At 37.5% G+C, this 26,728-nt stretch overlaps 1 protein-coding gene across 1 annotated transcript in view; it reads right to left on the bottom strand.

Moving 5' to 3' along the window:
* The window catches only part of BRCA2 (breast cancer 2, early onset), an 87,072-nt gene extending 60,923 nt beyond the window's left edge, over positions 1–26,149 (bottom strand). The window contains exons 1-11 of the mRNA XM_011997808.1: positions 25,967–26,149; positions 25,100–25,205; positions 22,345–22,593; positions 15,927–16,035; positions 14,970–15,019; positions 14,838–14,878; positions 14,507–14,621; positions 11,619–11,668; positions 10,080–10,191; positions 7,729–8,844; positions 1,233–4,846 (exon numbers count right to left, since the gene is read on the bottom strand). Of these exons, the coding sequence (XP_011853198.1) occupies positions 1,233–4,846; positions 7,729–8,844; positions 10,080–10,191; positions 11,619–11,668; positions 14,507–14,621; positions 14,838–14,878; positions 14,970–15,019; positions 15,927–16,035; positions 22,345–22,593; positions 25,100–25,166 (5,523 nt within the window). The 5' untranslated portion in view covers positions 25,167–25,205; positions 25,967–26,149. The remainder of the gene's footprint in view (positions 1–1,232; positions 4,847–7,728; positions 8,845–10,079; positions 10,192–11,618; positions 11,669–14,506; positions 14,622–14,837; positions 14,879–14,969; positions 15,020–15,926; positions 16,036–22,344; positions 22,594–25,099; positions 25,206–25,966) is intronic.
* Positions 26,150–26,728: the final 579 nt, after the last annotated feature.

Genomic DNA, 26,728 nt, shown 5'->3' with positions numbered 1-26,728 from the left:
TGACTTGGCAGTTCAGAATCTGTCAGTTCACCATCTTCCATAAAAGCTTTAGCAATTTCTACTGCTTCTGTTTCAAAGTAGTTTTCTGAATCTTTGGAGTAGGTAGAACAAACTTCTATATTTGTTTTCACAGGAACATCAGAAAAAGCTTCAGTTTTACCAATTTCCATTTTTACATTTTCAGGTGAAGCCTGTTCTTTTCCCAAAACATGAATGTTCTCAACAAGTGAGACTTTGGTTCCTAATACCAACTGTTGTTTGTCTTGTTTAAATTGAGAGAGAGATGGAGAAACTTTAATAGAGTGATTATTTTCTGAAGAACCACCTTCAACATTAAAGTTATTTGATAAATTAAATTCTTTACTGCAGGCTTTTTCCATTTCTGAGTTTACACAGTGCTCTGGGGTTCTCTTATCAACACAAGGAAGTATTTTTGATACATTTTGTCTAGATGTAGGTGAATAGTGAAGACTATGCTCAGTTCTGATTATATCAAATTCCTCTAACATTCCCTTAACTTTGTGTAAGGAACTTTCGGAAATGGAAACTTGCTTTCCACTTGCTGTACTAAATCCAGAGAACACAGATGAATTTACCACATTATATGAAAAGTCTTTCTGGGATGATATTAAATGTTTTGGAGTATGTATAGTAGTATTTTCTTCTCTTGTGAGCTGGTCTGAATGTTCATTACTTTTAAACAATACTTTGGAACAGACTTGCTTGGTACTATCTTTTATTTCAGAAAACACTTGTCTTGCCTTTTGTAATGAAGCATCTGATACCTGGACAGATTTTCCACTTGCTGTGCTAAAAATCCCACAAATATTTGTAGATGGGACTGACTTAGGAAACTTCCCTATACTACATTTACATATATCTGAAGTTTCCAAACTAACATCACAAGGTGACACTTTAGAAACTTGCTCCAATCCAGACATATTTTGGTTATGTTGTAAAATTTCTTCACTTTGAATGTCAGCAAAAACCTTATGTGAATGCATGCTACACTCATCACTATCTAGAGAGTTATGAAAAATATCCTCTGAATCATCCAATGCCTCGTAACGACCTGCCACAATTTTTGTTTGGCAAATATTTGATTTATTCTCATTGTTTTCCTTAATTACTTTACCGAAACTGTCTGTAAATATCTCTTTCACTTTTTTAATTGTTTCATGTGAAACACAAATGATTTTACCACTGGCTGTACTAAATGCAGGTGGCCCTACCTCAAAATTATTACAATTAGATATGGACACTTTAATGGCTGCATTTTTATTTTTGCAGGGTGAAGAGCTAGTCACAAGTTCCTCAACACAAATACCTTCATTTACAGTTTGAGGGTATGTATTTGCATCTTTTACACTGGATATTACTTTGGAAAAACTAGTGTTTTTTTGGTCTTCAACTTTCTTCAATACTGGCTCAATACCAGAATCAAGTTTATTTTTTGAGAGATATCCCGAATCACTATATACTTCATCAGAAAGGTAGGAATAGCTGTTAGACATGCTACTGTTATTTAAAGTAGTATCTTGTTTTTTGGAGGGATGATTTTTGTCACTTTCAGCTATAGTATTCTTTGAATTATTTTCATACAAAGAATTTCCCACATAATCTGCAGTATTTATTCTTTCTGGTTGATCATCAAATATTCCTTCTCTAAGCCATTGTTTTGCTTCAAGTAATGAAGTTTGACTCACAGAACGTTTTCTACTACAACTTGTGTAAAAAGCCAAGGCTGAATTTTCAATGACTGAATAAGGGGACTGATTTGTGTAACAAGTTGCAGGACTTTTTGCTGTTTCTTTTTCTACATTTTCATGTACTTTAACTTTCAAAAATATACTTTTTGACGTTTTGAGATTTTCAGTTTGTCTACACAAATGATCACTTAACAGCTTAGGTGGCACCACAGTCTCAATAGAAACAAGGTTTTTATCATTATTGAGAGAATTCTGCATTTCTTTACACTTTGGGGCAGTTGTTATCTCAACTGTTTCACACGCTAATTCAAGGTCTTTACAAGCCTCTCTGTACTTTAGGGTCTTTGCCCATTGATGGCTAAAACTGGTGATTTCACTAGCACCTTGCTCTTTTTCATCAAAAAGATTTTTCACTTTGTCCAAAGATTCCTTTGTAATTTTAACTTTTTTCCCACTAGCTGTATGAAAACCCAACAGAGTAGGTTCTTTGATCTTTTCATCACCTTGGGGTCGTTCCTGGAAGGTCACTAGTTGATTTCCAGTACCAACTGGGACACTTTCTTTCAGTATTTTGTTTTTAACTGTGTCTGTTTCCTCATGACTTAGAATGTCCATTTTGTTCTTTCTTATGTCAGAATGTAATTTAGAATTTAAGGAAAAGTTATGCAATTCTTCTGGTTTCGGATCAAAGAAATTTACAATTTTATTAAATGACTCTTTGGTGACACTAATATTTTTCCCACTTGCAGTCTGAAAAGATATATCAAAAGTCTCAAAATCTTTTATATTTTGCTCTGTTTTAGTAGCAGTTAACTGTTCTTTATTTGAAGTATTACCATGACATGTTTCTTGAGCTTTCACGACTTCCAAAAAAGTTAAATGTGACAAACCTTCTTTAATCTGAGTGTTTCCCTCCTTCATAAACTGGCCAGATAATTTAAGACATATGTTGTGCTGATCAGTAAATGGTAAGTCCTTTTCATCTTTATGAATACAAACAGTATCATTTTTACTTGAATCACTGCCAACAAATTCTAAGTTACGAGAATTTCTACTGGCAGCAGTATATTTGTTATCTTCATTTTCAGTATTTATCTTGTAATTTTCAGTAATTTCTTCAACAAAAGTCCCAGTAGTCATTTCAATATTATTTTGTAACATCAGTTGGCATTTATTTTTTCCACTTACAGTTTTATCATTATGATTTTCTATCTTAAACATTGAAACAACAGAATCATGAAATTTACTTGAAGATAAACTTATTGGATCTACTTCTGCAGAAGTTTCCTCACTAATATTCTCAATATCACTAAACAGTTTCACAGCTTTTTGCAGAGCTTCAGTAGAAACATTCAGTTTTACGCCATGAGCAGAATAAAAGCCCCTAAACTCCACTTCATTTTCATCTGTTAAATAACCAGAAGCACTTTTGTTACAGTCATTTTTCAACAAGCCAGCAAACTTTTGTTTAATTCCTACTGTACCTTCAAATTGCTTGCTGCTGTCTACCTGACCAATCGATGGGGCATTCATTATGACAAGACCAGCATCTCTGTTTTCCGCAGAAGTAGTATTTAAGATAGTCACCTGGTTTTCAGGCACTTCAAATGTATTCTTCTGCAATATGTAGCTTGGTTTTCTAAACTGAGTAAATTCAAACTGACTTCCTGATTCTTCTAATATAGTAGAAAGTTCTGTAATTTCTGCCTTTTGGCTAGGTGTTAAGTTATGGTTTGAATTAAAATCCTGCTTTGAAAATGACATCTGAGGGGTTATATGACTATTTTTACAATCAGAAACAACTACACTACTCTGTATTTGTGCAGATACAGTATTAATTGACTGAGGCTTGCTCAGTTTCTTTTGATTATCTAATGCCAAGGTATTTACAATTTCAACACAAGCTAAACTAGTAGGATACTGTTCTTCAATATCTTTGAAGAACATTTTGCTCTTCTTAATGTTATGTTCAGAGACCTTGATTTCCTTATTTGAAGCTGTTCTGAAGCTACCTCCAAAACTGTGATTTGAAATTGGATCTAAGGGTCCTGCCCATTTGTCCATGCAATCATTATTTTTGTCTGCAATTTTATCTATATTCAAGATGTCCGGTTGTAAATCTTGACCTAGAGTCATTTTTAGATGCTGCTTTACACTATTTTTGTTCTCCTCTGCAAGATCATAAACTATATTTGATGAGTCCAAATCTTTTTTAATTGACACTTGGGTTGCTTGTTTATCACCTATGTCTGCATATAAAACCATGGTAGAGTTCTTGAAAATGGGTTCGTTTACACAAGTCAAGTCTGTTTCATGAAGTTCCTTAGTATTTCCTAAAGCAAAATTATTCCTTTCATTAACTACTTGGAAGACAAAATTATTCTCATTGTCTGAGAAAAGTTCTTCAGAGTCTGGATTGACAGTTATTTTTGGAATTAAAGTAGGCTCTTCTTGATCTTTTTGGATTACTCTTAGATTTGTGTTTTGGTTGAATTGTACCTTTCTTGAAGGTGATGCTACTCTTATGTATTTTTCAGGTGGCAACAGCTCAACATGTTTAGAATTTTCACTTAAAGCACATACATCTTGATTCTTTTCCATGGGAATATTTTTGGTTAGTTCAAAATCAGACTCATAATTGTTACCTTTGAGCTCGTCTGACATTTTGTATGACTCTTTGCCTCTAGAAATCATGACTAGGTTTGACAGAACATCCTTGGAAGTAGGAGTTAAAATAAGAGTGCTGGCATTTTCATGGTCATATAAAGGACTTTCCTGGGATTGAAAGTCAGTATCACTATATTCTGCTTTTGAATGTTGTACTGGGTGATGTGCTGCAGCCAAGACCTCTTCTTTTATATCTGAAACTTTTCTGCTTTTTGGATCATTTTCATACTGTCCTTCCTGCAGAAACGACAGAGAATCAGCCTCTGGGGTAATAAATAACTGTAGTTCTTTCTTATTACATTTTGCTTCTTTATAATCAAGATCTTGAGAGATTATTGTATTATTAGAAGAACATGTTTCATTTCTAGAACATTTCCTCAGAATTGTCCCAAAAGAGCTGGTTAAGGACAAAGTTGGTTCTTCAGAATAATTCTGTGAACAGCTTCTTTTGACAGAAGAATGAAATAAACCTAAACATAAAAACACAAAGTGACAAAATTAAAGTACCATTAACCACATTCACTAAATATTTTTCACTAAGTTAAAAAGGTAGTGTTTGGGCACGGTGGCTCATGCCTATAATCTCAGCACTTTTGGGAGGCTGAGGCAGGAAGACTGCTTGAGCCCAGGAGTTCGAGACTAGCCTGCAACATAGCGAGACCATGACTCTAAGAAAAATAAACATTAGCTGGGTGTGGTAGTGTATGCATGTGGTACCAGCTACTCGGGAGGGTGAGGTGCAAGGACTGCTTGAGCCCAGGAGGTTGAGGCTACGGTGAGCTGAGATCACACCAGTGCACTCCAGACTAGGTAACAGAATGAGACAGTCTCTAAAAAATAAAAATAAATAAAAAGGGTAGTGTTCAAAACACAAATTACATGAGAATAAGTGAATGTCAAATTTAAAGCAGAAAGAATCCTAAATATGCTCTATGTTTTAGTTATTACATTTTTTAGCTAAAGATAAATTAGAACCAGGTTTTTTTTTTAATAACAGGTACCAACTCAATCAAAATTAGTATCGAGGTCAAGGAAATAGCTAGCTACCATAAACAAAACTCAAAGTAATTTTTATTGGAAAATAAAATTGAAAAAATTTCATTGCTATTAATACAGGTGTGAACAGAAAAGCAAGGCATAGAAAAGGAATTAGAAAAGTAACAATTTTCTTAATATTTTCACATTGAAAAAAACAAAACCACAATTTTTAAAAACAGGGTCCATATACTAAAAGCCTGAAAGATGACCTAATCTCAATGATAAAGGCAAATGAGTTCAACTGCTCTGTTAAATTTCTTGACCCTCTGAATTTTCTACTAACCAGTTCTTAATTGCATTTTATTTCATCAGTGATCACATTTATTTCATCAGTGATCACATGTATTAGCTCTTTTTTTTTTTTTTTTTGAGATGGAGTCTCGCTCTGTCACCCAGGCTGGAGTGCAGTGGTGTGATCTCAGCTCATTGCAACCTCCATCTCCCAGGTTCAAGTGATTCTCCTGCCTTAGCCTCCAGAGTAGCAGGGATTACAGGCACATGCCACCACATCTGGATAATTTTTGTTTTTTTAATAGAGATGGGGTTTTACCATGTTGACCAGGCTGGTCTCGAACTCTTGACCTTAAGTGATCTGCCTGCCTTGGCCTCCCAAAGTGCTGGGATTATAGGCATGAGCCACTGCGTCTGGCCTATATTAACTTTTTCATTGGCTTTAACTATGATATGCATAGTATCAAACATTTTCCTCTAAAAATTTAACCCAAACTTCAAACAGTTCTGTACTCTGGTCTCACCAACTCTACTATTCACTGAGCTATTCATTAAAATCTTCTCATAGGTAGATAAAATCACTTTGTAAACATACAGTTTAGTTGCTAAGTGAACAGTTGTAACAACAAAGAGGACAGAGTTAAACCGCAGAGAAGCTGAAATAGAGCAATAACAGTATGCAATCTTCAAAATATTTAAGAAAATTATGTAACAACAATAGCAACAAATCATTATTTTAGAACTGGCCTACATTAAATTTAGCTAGTACTACCCTTTTTTTTTTTTTTTTAGGGACAAGGTCTCATTTTGTGGCCCAGGCTGGAGTGCACTGGTACAATTTTGGTTCACTGCAGCCTCAGTCACTTGGGCTCAAGTGATGCTCCCGTCTGAGCATCCTGAGTAGCTACAACATCAGAAGCATGCCACCATGCCTGGGTATTTTAAGTATTTTGTAGAGATGGGGTCTTGCTAAGTTGCCCAGGGTGTTCTTAAACTCCTGACCACAAGTGATCCTCCTGCCTTAGCCTCCCAAAGTGCTAAGATTACAGGCATTAGCCACTATATCTAGCCTAATTTTTTTAACATGCTTTAGAGAAAAATACATAGTAAATACCAACACATATTTATAGAGTTGTCCAATTTGTGTATAATAAATACTTTTTAAATTAAAGCAGGAATTAGCTAGCCAAGCTCTGAATGTTTATGAATCAAAAACTGTCTCAAGTTGTTGGCTGGAATGTAAATTAGTTCAACCATTGTGGAAGACAGTGTGGCAATTCCTCAAAGACTTAGAACCAGAAATACCATCTAACTCAGCAATCTCATTACTGGGTATATACCCAAAGGAATAAAAATCATTCTATTATAAAAATACATTCACATGTATGTTCGCTGCAGCACTATTCACAATAGCACAGACATGGAATCAACCCAAATGCCCATCAGTGACAGACTAGATAAAGAAAATGTGAAACTATACACCATGGAATACCATGCAGCCATAAAAGGAACAAGATCATGTCCTTTGCAGGAACATGGATGGAGTTGGAAGCCATTATCCTAAGCAAACTAATGCAGGAACAGAAAACCAAACATCACATGTTCTCACTCATAAGTGGGAGCTGAACAATGAGAACACACGGACACAGGGAGGGGAACAACACACACTACGGTCTGTCTGGAGGTGGGGTGTGTTGGGGGAGGGAGAGCATCAGGAAAAATAGTTAATACATGTTGGGCTTAATACTTAGGTGAAGGGTTGACAGGTGCAGCAAACCAACATGGCACACGTTTACCTATGTAACAAACCTGCACGTCCTGCACATGTACCCTAGAACTTAAAATAAAGCTGTCTCAAGAGTGACGGATATATACATACTAGGCAAACTTATCTACCATGTTTGAGTGACCTGATTCTAAACACTGGTAATTAAAGACCTAAACAATAATGCATACAGACAATGCCTAAGATTAAATATAAGATACGAAGATTTTAAAAAGCACAAAAAAACACATAAGGAATCATCATCTATAAAATTATATGTATTAATTACTCAATAAAAAAAAAAAAAGGGAAAGGTACCTGAATCAGCATTTGCAAATGTAAGTGGTGCTTCAAAAGCATTTGCTTCAAATTGGGCTGAACAGTTCATTAGTTCTGATTTTTGGTCTTTCGGCATTTTTTTTCCTTGATAAGATGTTTCATCATGTATAGCATAAATAAACTTATTTGTTTTCTTTTTCAAAGTAGATATTAAACCTGCATTCTTCGAAGCTACAGAAGTCTGTGTGGTGGCAGCTGGCCAGCTTCCATTATCAATTGAATTTGGACATAAGGAGTCATCCTTCCGTGAGCAAACAGTATGTATTTCCAGTCCACTTTCAGAGGCTTTAGTTTCTTTTTTAAAGTTTGGATCAGTCACATGACCTGAAAAACTTGCATTGAAAATCTCTTTAGGTGATTCTCTAATTCTGAATATAGACTTTTTGATACCCTGAAATGAAGAAGCCATTGGAGAAGTTTCAGATACTGCCTGCTTTACTGCAAGAATGTAGTCTCTGTGAGATTCAAGATGCTGCTCTTCATCTCTCTTATTTACCACTGTTTCCTCATTTAATGGCTTCTCTGATTTTGGTAGGCTAGAAATATGTGGCAAAGAATTCTCTGAAGTAAGAAAATCTTTCTTTCTTTCATTCTCTGTGTTTAATAGGTCTTTTTCTGAATTATTTTGGTCACAAGAAGAAATATGCAATAGGGGTATTTTCTCCATCTGGGTTCCATCTAGACCTGAAAGGGTTAGTTGAGACCATTCGCAGGCCAAAGATGGTACAACTTCCTTGGAGATTTTGTCACTTCCACTCTCAAAGGGCTTCTGATTTGCTACATTTGAATCTAATGGATCAGTATCACTTGATTCCATTTCAGATACAAATGAGTATTTTTCTTTCACTTGGTTTTTAGATTTTTCACATTCATCAGCGTTTGCTTCACGGAAAATTTTTTTCCTAGTCTTGCTAGTTCTTACTTTTTGTAGATTTCCTGTTCTACATTTAGAAAAACATAATGAAAAACTATCTTCTTCAGAGGTATCTACAACTGTTTCATATACTTCATCTTCTAGGACATTTGGCATTGACTTTCCAATGTGGTCTTTGCAGCTATTTACTTTAAATGAATTCCCTAATGTTCTTCCAAATCCTGTTAAAGTATAAAACAGAAGCACATTAATAACATCTTATAAGCCATATAATTTACATTATTCTCATAACCTTTCTCACAGAAAAAGTATATGTAGAATATACTAAATATTACATGTCAGTATTTAAAGGGTTACTGTGAGTACTTGGCATTTTATTTTTTGGCTAGTCACCCCTTCTCCTGTTCTCCTAGTAAAGCCTGATTCCCCTGATTCCAATGAACCTAAAGCCTTTTATTCATACAACAATCCCTAAAAATCTTTCTTTAGCAGTTCTACACAATTAAAACTCACCTAATCTTACCATGTATACAATTAAATATTCTAAGACCTATCAAAACAGATATTCGAAATCAATTTTGTGGCCGTATAAGGGTAAATCTGACTTTACATATGCATATACATACATACATGATATCACAGGCAAAAACAGATATCAAATCCTACAGTTATACAAACATACACACATACTAAGAAAAGTGCAATAACCCATGACCTGATTAGGTAAACTATGGTATATCTAAACCACATTTACTTTCTAATTAGAAAAAAAAGCTCAGATTTTGTTAATTATATATCTTACTGTCTCTGAAAATTTTCAATAGGCTTTGTTTTTGTGTCACAACCGCATATTGAACAGTACTATCTTATACGGTATTTAAATACTGTCATGGAAATCAAATTAGTTTCTCTTTTTTTCCACTGAGACAGGGTCTCACTCTGTTGCCCAGGTGGGAGTGCAGTGGCACAAACACAGCTCACTGCAACCTTGACCCCTTGGGCTTAAGCGATCCTCCCACCTCAGCCACCTGAGTAGCTGGGATCACAGGCACATCAAGTTAGTTTCTACTCTCAATACTTTAAGATAAAACACTACTTCAGTAGTCAAGAAAGGAAAAGTAATGTATTTTCTCTTTAAGAAAAGAGGAGCAATCCTTCAATGGTGCCAATTAAAAACAGTAGTTCAAGCTGGGCACGGTGGCTTATGCCCATTTGAGACCAGCTTGGCCAACATGGTGAAATGTCATCTCTACTAAAAATACAAAAAGTAATCGGGCGTGGTAGTGCATGCTTGTAATCCCAGATACTTGGGAAGCTGAGGCAGAAGAATCGCCTAAGCACGGGAGGCAGAGGTTGCAGTAAACTGAGATTATGGGTGACAGCGCAAGGCTCCATCTCAAAAAAAAAACCCAAAACAACAACAAAAAACTGTAGTTCAACTAAACAGAGGACTTACTATGACTTGTAGCTTCTCTTTGATTTGTGTTTTCACTGTCTGTCACAGAAGGGATACATCTATCATTTTTCTTCAGACTTTTATCATGGTTAGAAAAATAGCTTTTCACATTCTGCAAAAAGTATAGTTTAAAAATCACTAGTATAAAAACTCTCAATGCAAATATAGTAGTAGTCCCCCCTTATCCATGGTTTCACTTTTGGTGATTTCAGTTACCTGCAATCAACCTAGGTCCAAAAATTTTTAATGGAAAATTCCAGAAGTAAGCAATTAATAAGTTTTAAATTGTGTGCCATCCTGAGTAGTGTGATGAAATCTTGCACCATTACGATGTGGAAATCTTAGGAAAGGAAAATGGAAATGGAGAAAAAAAACTTGCACCATCTTGCTCCATCCCACTTGGGACATGAATCATCCCTTTGTCCAGCGATAGTATCCAGGCTGTATATGGGACTCACCTGTTAGTCACTTAGTAGTCTTGGTTATCAGATCGGCTATTGTGGTACCACAGTGCTTGTGTTCAAGTCACCCTTATTTTACTTAACAATGGCCCCAAAGCACAAGTGTAATGATGCTGGCAATTCAAATATGCCAGAAAGAAGCCATAAAGTGCTTCCTTTAATTGAAACAGTGAAAGTTCTCGACTTAAGGAAAAAAAAAATGTACTGCAAAATCTATGGTAAGAACAAATCTATCTGTGAGATTGTGAAGGAGGAAGACATATGAGCTGGTTTTCCTGTCACAGCTCAAACTGCAAAAGTTATGGCCACACAGTGCACCATAGAAATAAAAAAGGTATTACACTTGTGGGTAGAAAACATGAACAGATTGTTTTGATTGACAGCTACACATTATGCCAGAAAGCGTAGAGCCTATACGAAAACTTCGGCAAGGGATCTCCTGAAACAAATGATACCAAGCCATTTACTGCAAGTAAGGGAATGTTACACAGATTCAAGAATAGGTTTGGACTGAAAAATATAAAAATTTTTATTTTTATATTCATCTGCTGATGAAGCTGCTGCCACACGAGTACAGAACAATAAGGTATTTTGAGACAGAGAGATAAAACATTCACATAACTTTTATTACGGTATTTTGTTATAATTGTTCTATTTTATTATTAGTTCTTGTTAATCTCTTACTGTGCCTAATTTATGAATTAAACTTTATCACAGGGTACGTGCTTATAGAAAAAAAGATTATAGGTATATATACATAAATACTACACATATTTTTAATATACATATAGGGTTCGGTACTATCTAAGGTTTCAGGCATTCACTGGGGGATATTGGAATGTACATCCCATGAATAAGATGGGACTACTGTATATATTGTATATATGCAACTTAAACAGAGACAGCAGAGTTTCACAGAAAGGTAAAATCACATATAGCATCAGGTTTAGAGACTTTCTCAAAGGCTTAGATAAATTACAGATTAGGAAATTAAAAATGTTAAGATAAATAATTTAACAAGGCATTCCAAAATTGTTAGCAGTTTCAACAGTCTAATCAATTTGTCATATTTACTTACAGCAGTAGTATCATGAGGAAATAGAGTTTCAGATGCTTCCTCATTTCTGACTGCAAGACAAAAATTTATGCGTATTGTATATTATCACCAGAATGCAAAAACTCATTTTTTGTCAGACATCAAAAAGCACATCTACTATTTGATTACGTGACACATTTGAAACAAAATGAATTGATTCAAGTACTCAAGTATAGTAACTAGAAAGGTCAGTCAACACAGTGAATAAACTATACTTCCTTCGTACTACTCACAAGGTGGTAAGATATGGCTTAGTGATCATTACTTTATGGTAATACTGTCCACAATGAATTGGAAAATCAGATGATGTTGTGAGGTTATGACTTAAAAGCTAAAGCTTGGAGACTTTAGCATTCATTTAGATAATATTACAGCCTAAAGGCATACTGTATGTTAAACACGTCTTTTCAAAATGATTTTATCCATATTATTTCATCTAAGCAACAGAATAGGGTTTACTCCCAGCTAAAGATGACTCAAAATAGAATGTTATTTTGCTAGAATAAACACAATATAATACTGGTTTGGGAATAAATTAAGCTCGGGCTTTGAGTACAACCTAGTTATACATATACACACGCGCACACACACACACACACACACACTTTATGACTGCACACATACATGGGCACACAACGGTCAACTAAAAACGTTTTACAAAACAAACTTTACTGTGTGTAGGACTTCTGGATAAAATACAAGACACCTCATTAAATTTGAATTTCAGATAAACAACGAATAATTTTTTAGTGTTAAGTATGTCTCAAAATTATTCGCTGTTAATCTGAAGTCTAAATTTAAGTAGGTATACTGTATTTTTTATTTTCTAAACCCTAACTACGTGATGTACTCAGAATTTTCATTACATTTAACAAGAGCAGATATGACTCACAAAATAAGTTTTACAACTATTAATAGGTCATAATCTGCAAATTGAGAAACAATGATCTGGCCCAGTATCTTCTTAGAAAAAAAAATGTGGCTAAGACGGGTAGATCACTTGAGGTCAGGAGTTCGAGACCACACTGGCCAACCCGGTGAAACTCCCTCTCCACTAAAAATACAAAAATTAGTTGGGTGTGGTGGTGGGTGCCTGTAATCCCAGCTACTCAGGAGTCTGAGGCAGGAAAATTGCTTGAACCCGGAAGGCAGAGGTTGCAGTGAGCCGAGATGGCACCACTGAACTCCAGCTTGAGCAACAGAGCGAGACTCCGCCTCAAAACAAAAAAAAAAAAAAGAAAAAGAATGTTAATGAATACTTACTTTTTTTCCATTATTCAATCTTTCATCCTTTGCCTATAAACTGTGATGCGTTTGTTTAGATGAACTTCCAAATACTTGTTTGTACTATAATCATATTTATTTACAGATATTTATTTAAACTTATATGTTTATTATCTCATAAAAATAAAAAAGAATGGTCACAGGTGGGTGTGGTGGCTGCTTGAGCTCAGGAATTTGAGACAAGTGTGGGCAACATGGCAGGGCCCACCTTTACAAAAAATACAAAAAAAATTAGCCAGGACTGGTAGTACACTGGTGGCATGGTACCTGTAGTCCCAGATACTTGGAAGGCTAAGAGGTAGAAAGATTAATTGAGCCTGGGAGGTTGAGGCTGCAGTGAACTGCGACTATGCCACTGCACTCCAGCCTGGGCAACAGAGAAGAACCTTGTCTCAATTAAAAAAAAAAAAAGTCACAACTTTTCAAATACTAAGTCATGATTAGCCAAATCTCAGCTACTCCGAGATTTTTAAGTAGTTTTATAACAGGAAGTATTTTTTCTTTTTTGAGACGGAGTCTCGCTCTGTCACACAGGCTGGAGTGCAATGGCGTGATCTCAGATCACTACAAGATTCGCCTCCCGGGTTCACACCATCCTCCTGCCTCAGCCTCCTGGGTAGCTGGGACTACAGGTGTCTGCCACCACGACCAGCTAATTTTTTCTAATTTTAGTAGAGATGGGGTTTCACCATGTTAGCCAGGATGGTCTCGATCTCCTGACCTCGTGATCCTCCTGTCTCAGCCTCCCTGTCACCCAGGCTGGAGTGCGGTGGCACAATCTCAACACACCGCAACCTCTGCCTCCCGGGTTCAACCAATTCTCTTGCCTCAGCCCCCAAGTAGCTGGGATTACGGGTGTGTTCTACCACGCCTGGCTAATTTTTGTATTTTTAATAGAGACAGGGTTTCACCACGTTGTACAGGCTGGTCTCAAACTCCTGGCCTCATGTGATCTGCCCTTCTCAGCCTCCCAAAGTGTTGGTATCACAGGCGTAAGCCACTGCAACCAGCCTACAATAGGAAATATTTCTAGATCCTAGTAACAGAAACTATGGTGAGACTGCAAATAGTTTACAGTTTAATGAATGGATAAATTAAATATTGCAGTTTATCACATAGTTGTGTAATTTACACTTGTGGAATTTAAGACCTCAACTCAGTACTACTGGCAATACAGACCTTAGAACACATTTAAGTAGAGAAAACAAAAGCTTATTTAATGCTGCTTTAATGCCCTAATTACCACAATCATCTGTAAAAAAAAAAAAAAAAAAAATCAGTCACACCAAATACTGCCTCTTAAATGCTTGTATGGGCCAGTAAAGGAATATTTGTAAGCTATTCTACATTAATCACATCGTACTAAAACATAATGCTTGACCCCGGTGGACAGACTACCACTTAATGTATTTGTATTTATCCCAATCTACACTTAATAGAATAAAATTATTGTCAACTACTAACACAATTATCAAAGACATTATCTAATATTTTCTTTTCATATTTTCCTTTTAATAGAAGTATTAGAGATGACAATTATCAACCTCCTCTGCTCTTTCTTGTAAATATACATTTGCTATTATTACCTATGAGCACAGTAGAACTAAGGGTGGGTGGTGTAGCTAAAGAACTTGACCAAGACATATCAGGATCCACCTCAGCTCCCAGACTTTCAGAAATATGTTTTGGAGTCTGACGACCCTGGGAGGAAATAAAAGAGTTTATTTTTTTACAGAAATGCCCTGATCATTAAGGATATTATTTTTTCATTCACTTTTTATTTCACTTATCGTTTACTGAATGCCTATATGAGGAAGAATGCTAGGTACAGATTTGTAAATCTCAGGGGAAAGGTATAACGCTATTGTCAAATTCTCAATTACTAAGTCATAAAAATAAACCAGGTAGAATCTTTACCTTCACAAACTTCGGTGTATGAAACAAACTCCCACATACCACTGGGGGTAAAAAAGGGGAAAATTGTTAAGTTTTAATTTTATTAACATTTCTTAGTATTCGAAGAATAAAAAGCATTGTTTTTAATCATACCTGACTTATTTCTTTGTGGTGTTACATGCGTACACTGTAGAACAACAGGACTAAAATAAAACAAAGCAAATTCCTTAGGTTATTTTTAAAAAACTGGCAAAAACTAGTTTATCTTATTTTTAAAAGAAGATTCTCATTCATATAAATTGTCGGAATAGTACTTTTAGATATTTTATATTACTTTTTAAAAAGTAAATCTCTCATGAAGCATTAAGTAATCACCAAGTGATGTTTAAAATGCCAACATATATATACTCGTAAATTTCAGCTGCTGGAAACTGTATATTTTAAACTCAAAACTTTGGTAAAGTAGGCCGGGCACAGTGGCTCACGCCTGTAATCCCAGCACTTTCAGAGGCCAAGGTGGGTGGATCACGAGGTCAGGAGATCGAGACCATCCTGGCTAACATGGTGAAACCCCATCTCTACTAAAAACACAAAAAATTAGCCAGGTGTGGTGGCAGTCGCCTGTGGTCCCAGCTACTTGGGAGGCTGAGGCAGAAGAATGATGTGAACTCGGGAGGCAGAGCTTGCAGTGAGCAGAGACTGTACCACTGTACTCCAGCCTGGGTGACAGAGACAGACTCTGTCTCAAAAAAAAAAAAAAAAAATTGTAAAGTAAATCATATTCTCTCCAAAGATGAAAAGTACACAATTTATTTTAAATTGATAATTCAAGGACGGACTTACTGCTTTTCACAACTGTTATGTTACTTAAAAAAATCACAGAATATACAGAAAACCAGCCAACTCAACATCACAAGAACAACTTGCATGTTTCTAACGTAAAAATTATTCCATTAAAAGACTCAACCTAAAAGATTATTTTAAAATATAAGATCTTCCACCAGGCTCTCAGCCAAAATATTAGCATAAAAATCAGATTCATCTTCATAAAACAAATATATGTAGGGAAATGTTACATTTAAATATTTTAATATAATCGCTTCGTCATACCTTTCACTAAGACAGGAATTTAGAAGTGGACAGGTCACATCATCTGCTTGATGCATTTCAGCTTTCACTGTGCGAAGACTTTTATGTCTACTACTGGGAACATTCCTTCCTGAAACAGTACAATAATTCAGTGAGAATGTATATACTCTGGATTATAAATTTTCATTCTTTGGAAGTGTTTAAAAACAAAAAGTCTTATCTATACTGGGAAGAAGAATGTATAGGGAGTTGTCACAAGAGGTTTTTCCGTTTGCTGATTAACTCCCAAAAAGAATGTCCCAAGCACAGTGGTTTATAATCCCAGGGCTGGCCGGGCGCAGTGGCTCACGCCTGTAATCCCAGCACTTTGGGAGGCTGAGACAGGTGGATCATGAGGTCAGCAGATCGAGACCATCTGGGCTAACACGGTGAAACCCCGTCTCCACTAAAAATACAAAAAAATTAGCCAGGCGTGGTGGTGGGCACCTGTAGTCCCAGTTACTTGGGAGGCTGAGGCAGGAGAATGGCATGAACCCGGGAGGTGGAGCTTGCAGTGAGCCGAGATAGCGCCACTGCACTCCAGCCTGGATGACAGAGGAAGACTCTGTCTCAAAATAATAATAATAATAATCATCATCATCATCATCATCATCATCATCTTCCCAGGGCTTTCAGAGACTGAGGTGGGAGGATTGCTTGAAGTAGGAGTTCAACACTGAACCCAGGAGCTTGAGCTATGGTTCATGCCACTGTACTCCAGCCTGGGAAAAAAGCAACATCTCATCTCTTTAAACAAAAAAAGAAAGAAAGAGAAAAAAGGAATAAGGGAAAAGACATTTACTGAAAGCCTACCAATGTACCAGATCTGACCATATCATTTCTGCTAAAAACCTTTCAAGATCTTACTTTTCAAGATCAAGTTAAACTCCATAGTATCAAGGCCTTTCACAATTTACTTATTTTCTTCATTTTTAATTTTTGCAGGTACATAAGAAATACATATATTTATATGACAATTTACTTCTTAATTTTTATGATGCCATTCTTTTATGGTCTTTTTATCCATACTCAACCATGTGCATATCCTGAAAGATTTTTTTTTTTTTTTTTTTTTTGAGACGGAGTCTCGCTCTGTCGCTCAGGCTGGAGTGCAATGGTGTGATCTCGGCTCACTGCAAGCTCCGCCTCCCGGGTTCACGCCATTCTCCTGCCTCAGCCTCCCGAGTAGCTGGGACTACAGGCGCCCACAACCGCGCCCGGCTAATTTTTTGTATTTTTAGTAGAGACGGGGTTTCACCGTGGTCTCGATCTCCTGACCTTGTGATCCGCCCGCCTCGGCCTCCCAAAGTGCTGGGATTACAGGCGTGAGCCACCGCGCCCGGCCAAGAATGCTTTCTTTAATCTCTAGGACTTTGTACAAGCTGTTTCCCCTTCTTTGTTTCTCTTGACCTGGAACAACTCTTTCAGGCTTCCATTTAGAAACTACCTCCTCCAGAAAGCTTTAGTGATCCCTAAGGTAAGATTAAGTGTTTGCCCCTCCTACGTGTTCCCTGAAGAGTTTATCATACACTGTTCTTTTCCCCCCATTAGGCTGTGAGCAATCTGAGGCAGAGATTTTGTCATTTATCACTGTATCCCTAGCAACTAAAAAATGTCTGATATGTTAGTTACTCCTGAAATATTGACTGGAAGAATAAATTGGATATAATTAGACAAAGTGAGTTGCAGACAGTAATAATTTCTATTCTTATTGAACACATCTATTTTCTAAGAAAATAATGTTCAGAGTTTCTAAAGCTATAGGTGAAATCCAATTTACAGTTTTTCAACATTTCTATTTTCTGTATTAAAGTACATTATATTTGACTCTCCAGGGCATTAAGTACTCATACGCTTCCAATAGTTGAAGGTAACTGCAAATTTGGCACCTAAGGCACTTATTATTACTCTTAGAAAATAGTTGCTTTGGTTGGTCCTATAATCTCTAACTTAGCTTTTGAGAAAAATAAGCTCTATCAATGTTACTAAAATAACGCGAAGACCAAATATAAAACTATTTGTAGCAGCATAAATGTCTCATTATATTCTCATTTTTCAAGTTAACATGGACTAGACATAATCATTAATAAAGCAAATGTATGTGTAATTTAAAAACCCCACTTCAACAAAATATCCCACGTCCTTCTCTAATGAGATTTTTAATTAAAGATACTAAAAAGTAGCTAATTCTTGAAAAGAAATTGACTTTAAAAAATAAAACAAACAATGAGATACCACTACACACTTATTAGAATGGCTAGAATTCAAAACACTGACACACCAAATGTTGGTGAGGATGTGAGCAACAAGAACTCTCATTCACTGCTGGTGGGAATACAAAATGGAACAGCTACTTTGGAAGACAGCTTGTAGTTTCTCATAAAACTAAACATACTCTTACTATATGATCCCACAATCGTGCTCTTTGGTGTGAACCAAAATGAGGTGAAAATATGTTCACACAAAAACCTGTTTGTGAATGTTTATACCAGCATTATTCATAATTGCCAAAATTTGGAAGCAGCCAAGATGTCCTTCAATAGATGAATGGATAAACAAGCTGTGGTACATCAATATGATGGAGTATTATTCAGCATGAAATCATTAAAAGACATGGAAGAACTTAAACACATATTGCTGTTGGGAACAGGCCCCCAAATCTGGCCATAAACTGGCCCCAAAACTGGCCATAAACAAAATCTCTGCAGCACTGTGACATGTTCCTGATGGCCATGACACCTACGCTGGAAGGTTGTGCATTTACTGGAATGAGGGCAAGGAACACCTGGCCCACCCAGGGCGGAAAACCGCTAAAGGCATTCTTAAACCACAAACAATAGCATGAAAGATCTGTGCCTTAAGGACATGCTCCTGCTGCAGATAACTAGCCAGACCCATCCCTTTACTTCGGCCCATCCCTTTATTTCCCCCAAGGAATACTTTTAGTTAATCTATAATCTATAGAAACAATGCTTATCACTAGCTTGCTGTCATTAAATGTGTAGGTAAATCTGTGTTCAGGCTCTCAGCTCTGAAGGCTGCTGAGACCCTTGATTTCCCACTCCACACTGCTCTATTTCTGTGTGTGTGTCTTTAATTCCTCTAGCACCGCTGAGTTAGGGTCTCTAAAATGGAGCCGGTCTCAGCATATTCCTAAGTGAAAGAAGCCAGTCTGAAAATGCTATATTCTGTATGATTGCAACTACATGACATTCTGGAAAAGGCAAAACTACACAGACAGTAAAAAGATCAGTGGCTGCCAGGGGCTCAGGAGGAAGGATGAGTGAGCAAGTGGAACTCAAGAGATTTTTAGGGCAGCAAAACTATTCGGTATAATGCCATAATGGTAGATATATGACATTATACGTTTGTCAAAATCCGTAGAACCATACAAAGGGTGAACTCTAATGTAAACTAAGGAGTTCAGTTAATAATAACACATCCATTTTAGTTCAACAATGAAAAGAAACCTTGCTATTAAAAAAAAAAAGTTAAAAAAATGAACTAGGTGAAAAAAAGTTAATTACCAAATAAACATTTCACAAATAACCTGAAGATCTCATTAATAAGCTGAAGAATGGTAAGAGAAATGCGTATGATTTAATGCAAAACGAAGGACTGCTGAGAGGCAGAAACAGCACAATTCCTCATAGAACTTCAGGAATAATTTTTAAAAAAATAATATATTACATGTCAGAACTGAACACAGCCGGTTGAAAAGCACAGTTTAAGTCTATTACTCTTACTTTTCAATACTGAATCTCAAGTAAATTTAAAAGCAAAAGGTCTCAAGAGACTAGTCAGCAGATTTATTATAGACTTCAAAAAGTTAACTCCTTTGCAGGGAGCTGAGAGTGGCCTTATTAATTCCTTACTATCCTTCCTTGGTTATAGATCAATTCTAGCAGGTTATAATTAAAAACTTAGCCATTTGACCTTAGGTATATCTTTCAAGATTCAGCAAAAACTGCTTCATGGAGCTTTTTCTGACCAACTAGAGAGACGGCTGTTCACTTTTCATGCACTTAGTACATGCTCTTATATCACACTAGTATATTTATTTTTATGGAGGCAACCAAGATGTGCTCACAAGACTGAGTACTTAGATGTGTTTACAAGACATGCTTACAAGACTGAGTATTTACAGGTCAAAGGACATCTTATTCACATTTGTACCCTTAATGCCGAGCAGGTTGCCAGGCACAAGTAAGCAGTAAGTATTTGCAGAATGGATGACTCCCTTATCCATTTCTATGACTGTTACTACTGTGTTCTAACTATGCTTTGCCCTGTCATTTGTTCCTTTTTTTGAATCCTCCATATCTAGACTACTGTAGAGTCCTATAGTTTTTTTTTTTTTTTTCGGAGTCTTGCTCTGTCGCCCAGGCTGGAGTGCAGTGGCGTGATCTCGGCTCACTGCAAGCTCCGCCTCCCGGGTTCACGTCATTCTCCTGCCTCAGCCTCCCGAGTAGCTGGGACTACAGGCGCCCACCACCACACCTGGCTAATTTTTTGTATTTTTAGTAGAGACAGGGTTTCATCCTGTTAGCCAGGATGGTCTTGATCTCCTGACCTCGTGATCCGCCCACCTTGGCCTCCCAAAGTGCTGGGATTACAGGCGTGAGCCACCGCGCCCGGCCGAGTCCTATAGTTTTATCTCCCACATCTACGTTCACTGTTATTACTGTAATTCAGACACTTGTCTCTATCACCTAGACCATTACACATCCCCTAACTGATCTGCCTACCTCCAGCCTTTCTTTTCTATAGGGATCATTCAGGTAGTTTAAAATGTAGACTCATAGGCATCATTTCCAGAAATCATAAATCAAGAGATTCAGAGTGGGGCCTGGAATCTGCCCTTTCAACGAGCACTCTAGAAGATTCTAATGGCACAGGCATGACATTTTGAAAAATGTTATCTTCAAAGACTGCTGTTTGATCATTAGGCTTTCTAAAGCAAATAATACTAATACTCTGCAAATGTTTACTGAATCCTATGTATACTTGGTATCCAATAACATACATGAAAATATTTGCCCATTACCTATATTCTCTTTGTATATGCACTCCCTATTGCCATGAATTTCTTTCAAAGCATTGCTTATGTATGTCTCCTTCACTAGAAGCTCAATGAGAGCAGACAGGAAGTATTTCTCAGAAGCAGAAATAAGCCAAAATTGGAAAGATGAGCACACAAATTAGCTAGACAAAAAAATAGGGAAGAAGAAGGTAAGTTGTGGGTAGAGGTAACAACATGTATAAAGAGCCAGAGAGCATGGTGGTTTTGAAAATGAAAAGAAATTCAGTAGGAATGAATGGTAAATGAAGATAGGTGAGGGGATGAATATGGCAAGCTGAGCCAAGAGTGTAAATCAGGGGCCTGATCACAAAGGAACTTGAAAGTCATATCAAGTTTAGATTTTGCTATAAGGACAAAGGGAGGTGATCAAAGGTTTGACACAATAAGTAGCATCATCAAATTTGCATGTGATTTCTTTGCTCAACAACCAACCAAATAAATTCAATTTCTTTAGCTTGGCATTCAATGCCTGTCTTTAGTCTGCCTTTTTGCCTTGTCTATTGGTCCCTTTCAGACACAAAACAACCAAAGTCAACCTGAATTACTTGCTATTTCCTGAACAAACTACATATTCTTCCTCATGTTGTTCCCTCTGCCTAGAACATTATCACTCTACCACATCTTCAAATTTCTTAATCTCACCTATCCTTCAAGGTTCAGCTCAAAGGAATAATTGCCTAACTCCGCCCAATACTATTTGCTTTTTCTTCTCAACTATCATTATATTTTTTAATATTTTTCTCTTGGCACATACTACATTCAACCTTACACTATACTTTATCTGCGTACTCTTTGTTCTCCTTACTACAGATTAATACTCTGAAGAAAAGGGAAAGCTCATTACTTATGTCAAATAGGTAATAATTATTTGAATGACTGAATGTATAATCTTATCACATAATTGCTTAGAAACATGCAGCACCTAAGCCAGGGAAACTCCTCCCAAATCATGATACTTACAGTATATTGGTAAAATAATCTCTGTCCTCTCCAATAGCCTGAAGAAATGTAGTTTAATTAACAGCAAAACAAGTCCTAGGTGTTTTTGACATAAGAAAGACGTAATTCAGTAAATCTCAGTTGGCAAACTTATCAAAGGAGAGATGAAAAAGAACATTTACTATGTACCTACATTATTTAATTTAATCCAAAGCTATGAGACATTATTGTCATCGTCTCTATTTTTCAAGTGAGGAAAGTGAGGCCAGAGAGATTGATTTGCCCAGCATGATACAATCAATCAATGAGCTAAGATTTTAACACAGGTTTGCCTGAATTCCTATAGTTCTCCCCAGTCTACCATATCGCATTACTTACCTAAGTCTAATCTGAATGTATCTAATTCTTTTACAGGAGATTGGTACGGTGGCAGAGTCAGCCCTCGCTCTTTGAATATTATTGGAGTTGAAGCCAGCTGATTATAAGAGGGTTTCCTTTGTGGAGTTTTAAATAGGTTTGGTTCATAACTGTTGTTTTTATGTTCAGAGTCTTCTGCAGGTTCAGAATTATAGGGCGCAGCTTCTGAAGAAAGTTCTTCAAACCAATTAAGACTTATTGGTCCCAAATCTATTTAAAAAAAAAAATCCCACCTTAGTTTTAACCAGTGACAGACAAATTTATGACCCAGAACAGTTAAAGATCGTAATAAGGAAAAAAATGCTTAAGATCTTGACTATGGATTACTTTCGTTAAGGCATATTAATTAAACAAGATCATTAATCCATTCTCTCGCGAATCTATAGAAAGGTGTAACAAGAGTTCACAAAAGTGACAAGATAGCATTTAACTATATTATTAAAAGCTGTATATATTAGTTTTTATTTTCATTTAATTAAATTTTATTTATTATTCACGGTTTGGAATAAAAAACTATTCACATTAAGAATACATGCCACAGATAAAATTCGGCCAGGTGCGGTGGCTCACACCTGTAATTCCAACACTTTGGGAGGCCAAGGTGAGCGGATCACAAGGTCAGAAGATCGAGACCAACCTTGCTAACACATTGAAACTCCGTCTTTACTAAAAATACAAAAAATTAGCCGAGCGTGGTGGCAGGCGCCTGTAGTCCCAGCCACTAGGGAGGCTGAGGCAGGAGAATGGCGTGAACCCAGGAGGCGGAGCTTGCACTGCACTCCAGCCTGGGCAACAGAGCAACACTCCGTCTCAAAAAAGAAAAAAAAAAAAGAATACATTCCACAGATAAAATTCAAATAATTCTGAAGAGTACACAAGATGTGGCAAATCTACGGGTATGAGGCACATGTGGACTCTCACATAACATGGGAATTCTCTCTTAAAGGGAAATGACAAATTTGTATTATGAGCTATCCACCCTCTACCATTACAGTTCCAAACTACTTTCATAATAACACTATGGAATCATTTCCCCTTTGCATGATGTTGACATTTGTATCAACAGCGCAAAGATGATGCTGGATAAAACTGCTGGCATATTTGCATGAGTTACAGCCGTGGCACCAAACTAACACTAGTAGTCATTATATTCCTTACCACTGTGTGTCCTTATTAAAAAAAATAATAATGATGCCAGTTTAACATAAGAATGTCCTAATGAAGCAGTAAAAATTAATTTTAAAGCTCAATGCTTTAGCACTTCTTTTAATAATCTGACAAAATAGGAAGCATACATAAAGCATTTCTGCATGTTAAAGTACAATAGCGTCTAGAAAAGCACTCATGTATTGAGGTGTGATCTGAACAAGCAATTTTTTCAATGAAAAGTCATTTTTACTTGAAAGAACGGCTGACAAAGTAAGTTATTTCAACTTAAGTAATTTGGTAGACATTTTCTCACAAATCAATGAAGTGAGCTTGTTGCTGCAAGGAAATCAGAGTTTCAAATGAAAATTAGAATTTCCAGTGGCTCATTTCTACCCAATCTTAAAAGACTGTTCTGAGATCCACGGTGATGTTAATGAATGTCATTTTAAAAATACTGTTTAATGCAATGTATTAATATTTGGAAACTTTGTATAATTCAGAATGCCACTATCTTCCAAATAATCACTGCACGATGTTGCACCATGGAAAGACCTATGGTATATCTATTAGATCTTTGAAAAATCTATGCAAAGTACAAGGAAAAATACCAAGGAACTGAAGACTATTAAAATATTCCTTTTTTCAACTATCTAGCTGTGTGAGGTTAATTTTTTTCATATACTTCTTCCAAAATAACAGATTTGACTCAGATAAGTGAATCCAGCTATCTCTATTAGGCAGACATTAAAGAGAACTGCAAAAACGTAAAAATTATTCCACTCACTTGTTTTCAAAAAGTTATTTTTCCTAAGAATATTGTGATAATATGCAATGGGTTAGCTTTCATTATTTTCAAGTAAATTAATAACTTTCAGTTCTTAGTTTTTTTTTTTTTTAAACAGAGTCACGCTATGTGGCCAGGCTGGAGTGCAGTGGCCAGATCTTGGCTCACTGCAACCTCCGCCTCAGGGGTTCAAGCGATTCTCCTGCCTCTGCCTCCTGAGTAGCTGGGATTATAGGCACGGGCCACCATGCCCAGCAAATTTTTTGTATTTTTAGTAGAGACAGGATTTCACCATATTGGCCAGGCTGGTCTTGAACTCCTGGCCTCAAGTGATCCGCTCACCTCGGCCTCCCAAAGTGCTGGGATTACAGGCGTGAGCCACCGTGCCCGGCCCTAAATTCTTAGTTTTAAATTTCTAATATGGTAAGCTACATAAACAAAAGGACTCCGGGGGTCCTAGATCATTTTTAAGAGTATAAGGAGTACTGAAACCAAAAACTTAAGACAACTTCTGCCATAAAGTAACATTAATGCTTCTGATTTATTAGTAATTCTTCCTACTGCTAGTCAAGGGGGCCAGTTTCCTCTTTATCCACTAGAGGCTCTATATTTATCATCTGGTTGACCTGCAAACGATGATTATGTTGTTAACTGGATTTATGCATACATAAGGAACAGTTTATGGTTCTAAGCAAAACTGTGACGTATTGGGTTTTTAGCAAGCATTTTTTAGAAAACAATTTCTCGGCGTGATTTATAAAGTTATATAAAATTTTTCAATACCTGCTTTGTTGCAGCGTGTCTTAAAAATTTCAAAAAACGTTGGCCTCTCTTTGGATCCAATAGACATTTTTACCTACAATATTCCTCCAACGCCTGGTAAATAAGTCTGCAAAACAGAAGACCAAAATGCACTTACACAGGGATGCATCCCTTAATATGTGACCGAGGTAAAAATCAGAAGCGCTGGAAAATTTATCTGAATTCTAACTCAGTCCCAGCTCCTGGAACGATAACAGCTTACTGTGAGGTTGGGGACATTTTACAGTTGTGCTGTCCAAACAGGTGTCACTAGCCACATGAAGCACTCGAAACGTGGCTACTGCGACTAGAGAAGAGGATTTTCATACGATTTAGTTTCAATCACGCTAAGCAGCGACGCGTAGCTAGTGGGGACAGAGGGCTCCTGTTAGACAACAACGCCGCCTGATAATTCCCGTCAGCCTGTCTTCGGAATACAGCGACTACCGGGGGCTTGAGTAAGGCGGATGCAGGGTGCCCAGCCGCTGTAAAACACTTCCCTCAAACAGCAATATTCCGTTAAAGTGATCGTGTTTCCAATTAAAGAAATTTCAGATGGCGATATCTGGGACAGCTGGGAGGGAGGTAATTACGCCTTTGAGTGCAAGGCGGAGCCCAAAGGCCGGGCTGGAGGCGGGAAACGGAGACCTAGGGAAGGGACGGGGCTCGAATTTGGCGAAAACTTGCCTTCGGGACAAGGACCTTTCCCTCAGGCATGAGTGGGGGTTGGCAGAGACAAAAGGGCAAGAGGCCGCGGCTGCGACCCGGGGCGTGAGGCGCTCCCCCGCCACGCTGGACTGGGACTGCGGAAGACGCGCCCGTCTCCACCCCCCCTCCCCCACCACTAACCCGCTCCAGAGGTGCAGCTCTTTTTTGGCCGGAGTAGACTGACAAAAACCGTGCCGGTCACAAATCTGTCCGCTCAGGCTTCTCCCGGCGGCGACCCACCGCCGCAAAAGAGACCTGAGGCGCAGCAGAGCCACAGCAGTTCCACCTCTGCCGCCTGATTTCAGAAGCTCGCGCCACAAGCCCGCGCTGGCCACGTGACGCCGTGACGCGGCACGCAGCACACGCACCACCCGGAAGTCAGGCCTGGCTGGGCCGCGCCGGTGTTTCTCAGTGTGGCAAAAGTTAATTCCTTGTCAGGCATCACAGCCGTCAGTATCGGACCGATCAAAGCGGGAGCTGCAGTGTGTGTTCTCTTCTCGCTGACCCTTAAGAGTCCCAGACCACCCTGCTTGGAGGGGCCGCCCCTATGCCTACTCCAAGTTCCCCATCCCTTTCTTTTTGCTCTAGGTCATGTTTGGGTGGGCGCCTTCGGCACACGACCTGGGACCTTTGAAAGACCTTTGTTCTGACCTTAAAAGAGATGTTCTCTCAAGACCTGTTCCCTAAAGCGAGCCAATCTTACAAAAGCTTACAGTGGTCGGTGTGTGGTTGCGGATGACTTCACTTCGTGGTAGTGGGCGGGGCTGTTATTTGAAATCAGATTTTAGTTCCTGTAGCTGTGCTGCTATTGGGTAGCAGGTGTTCAAGACTTCCAAGCTTGAAAAATTGTGAAACCCATCTTAACTCGCTCATGAAGTGTTAGGTACCTCGCTCTGCAGGCCT

This window comes from Mandrillus leucophaeus, unplaced genomic scaffold, assembly GCF_000951045.1.
Source record: "Mandrillus leucophaeus isolate KB7577 unplaced genomic scaffold, Mleu.le_1.0 Scaffold549, whole genome shotgun sequence".
NCBI lineage: Eukaryota > Metazoa > Chordata > Mammalia > Primates > Cercopithecidae > Mandrillus > Mandrillus leucophaeus.
This window is presented reverse-complemented; position numbering and strand designations above follow the sequence as displayed.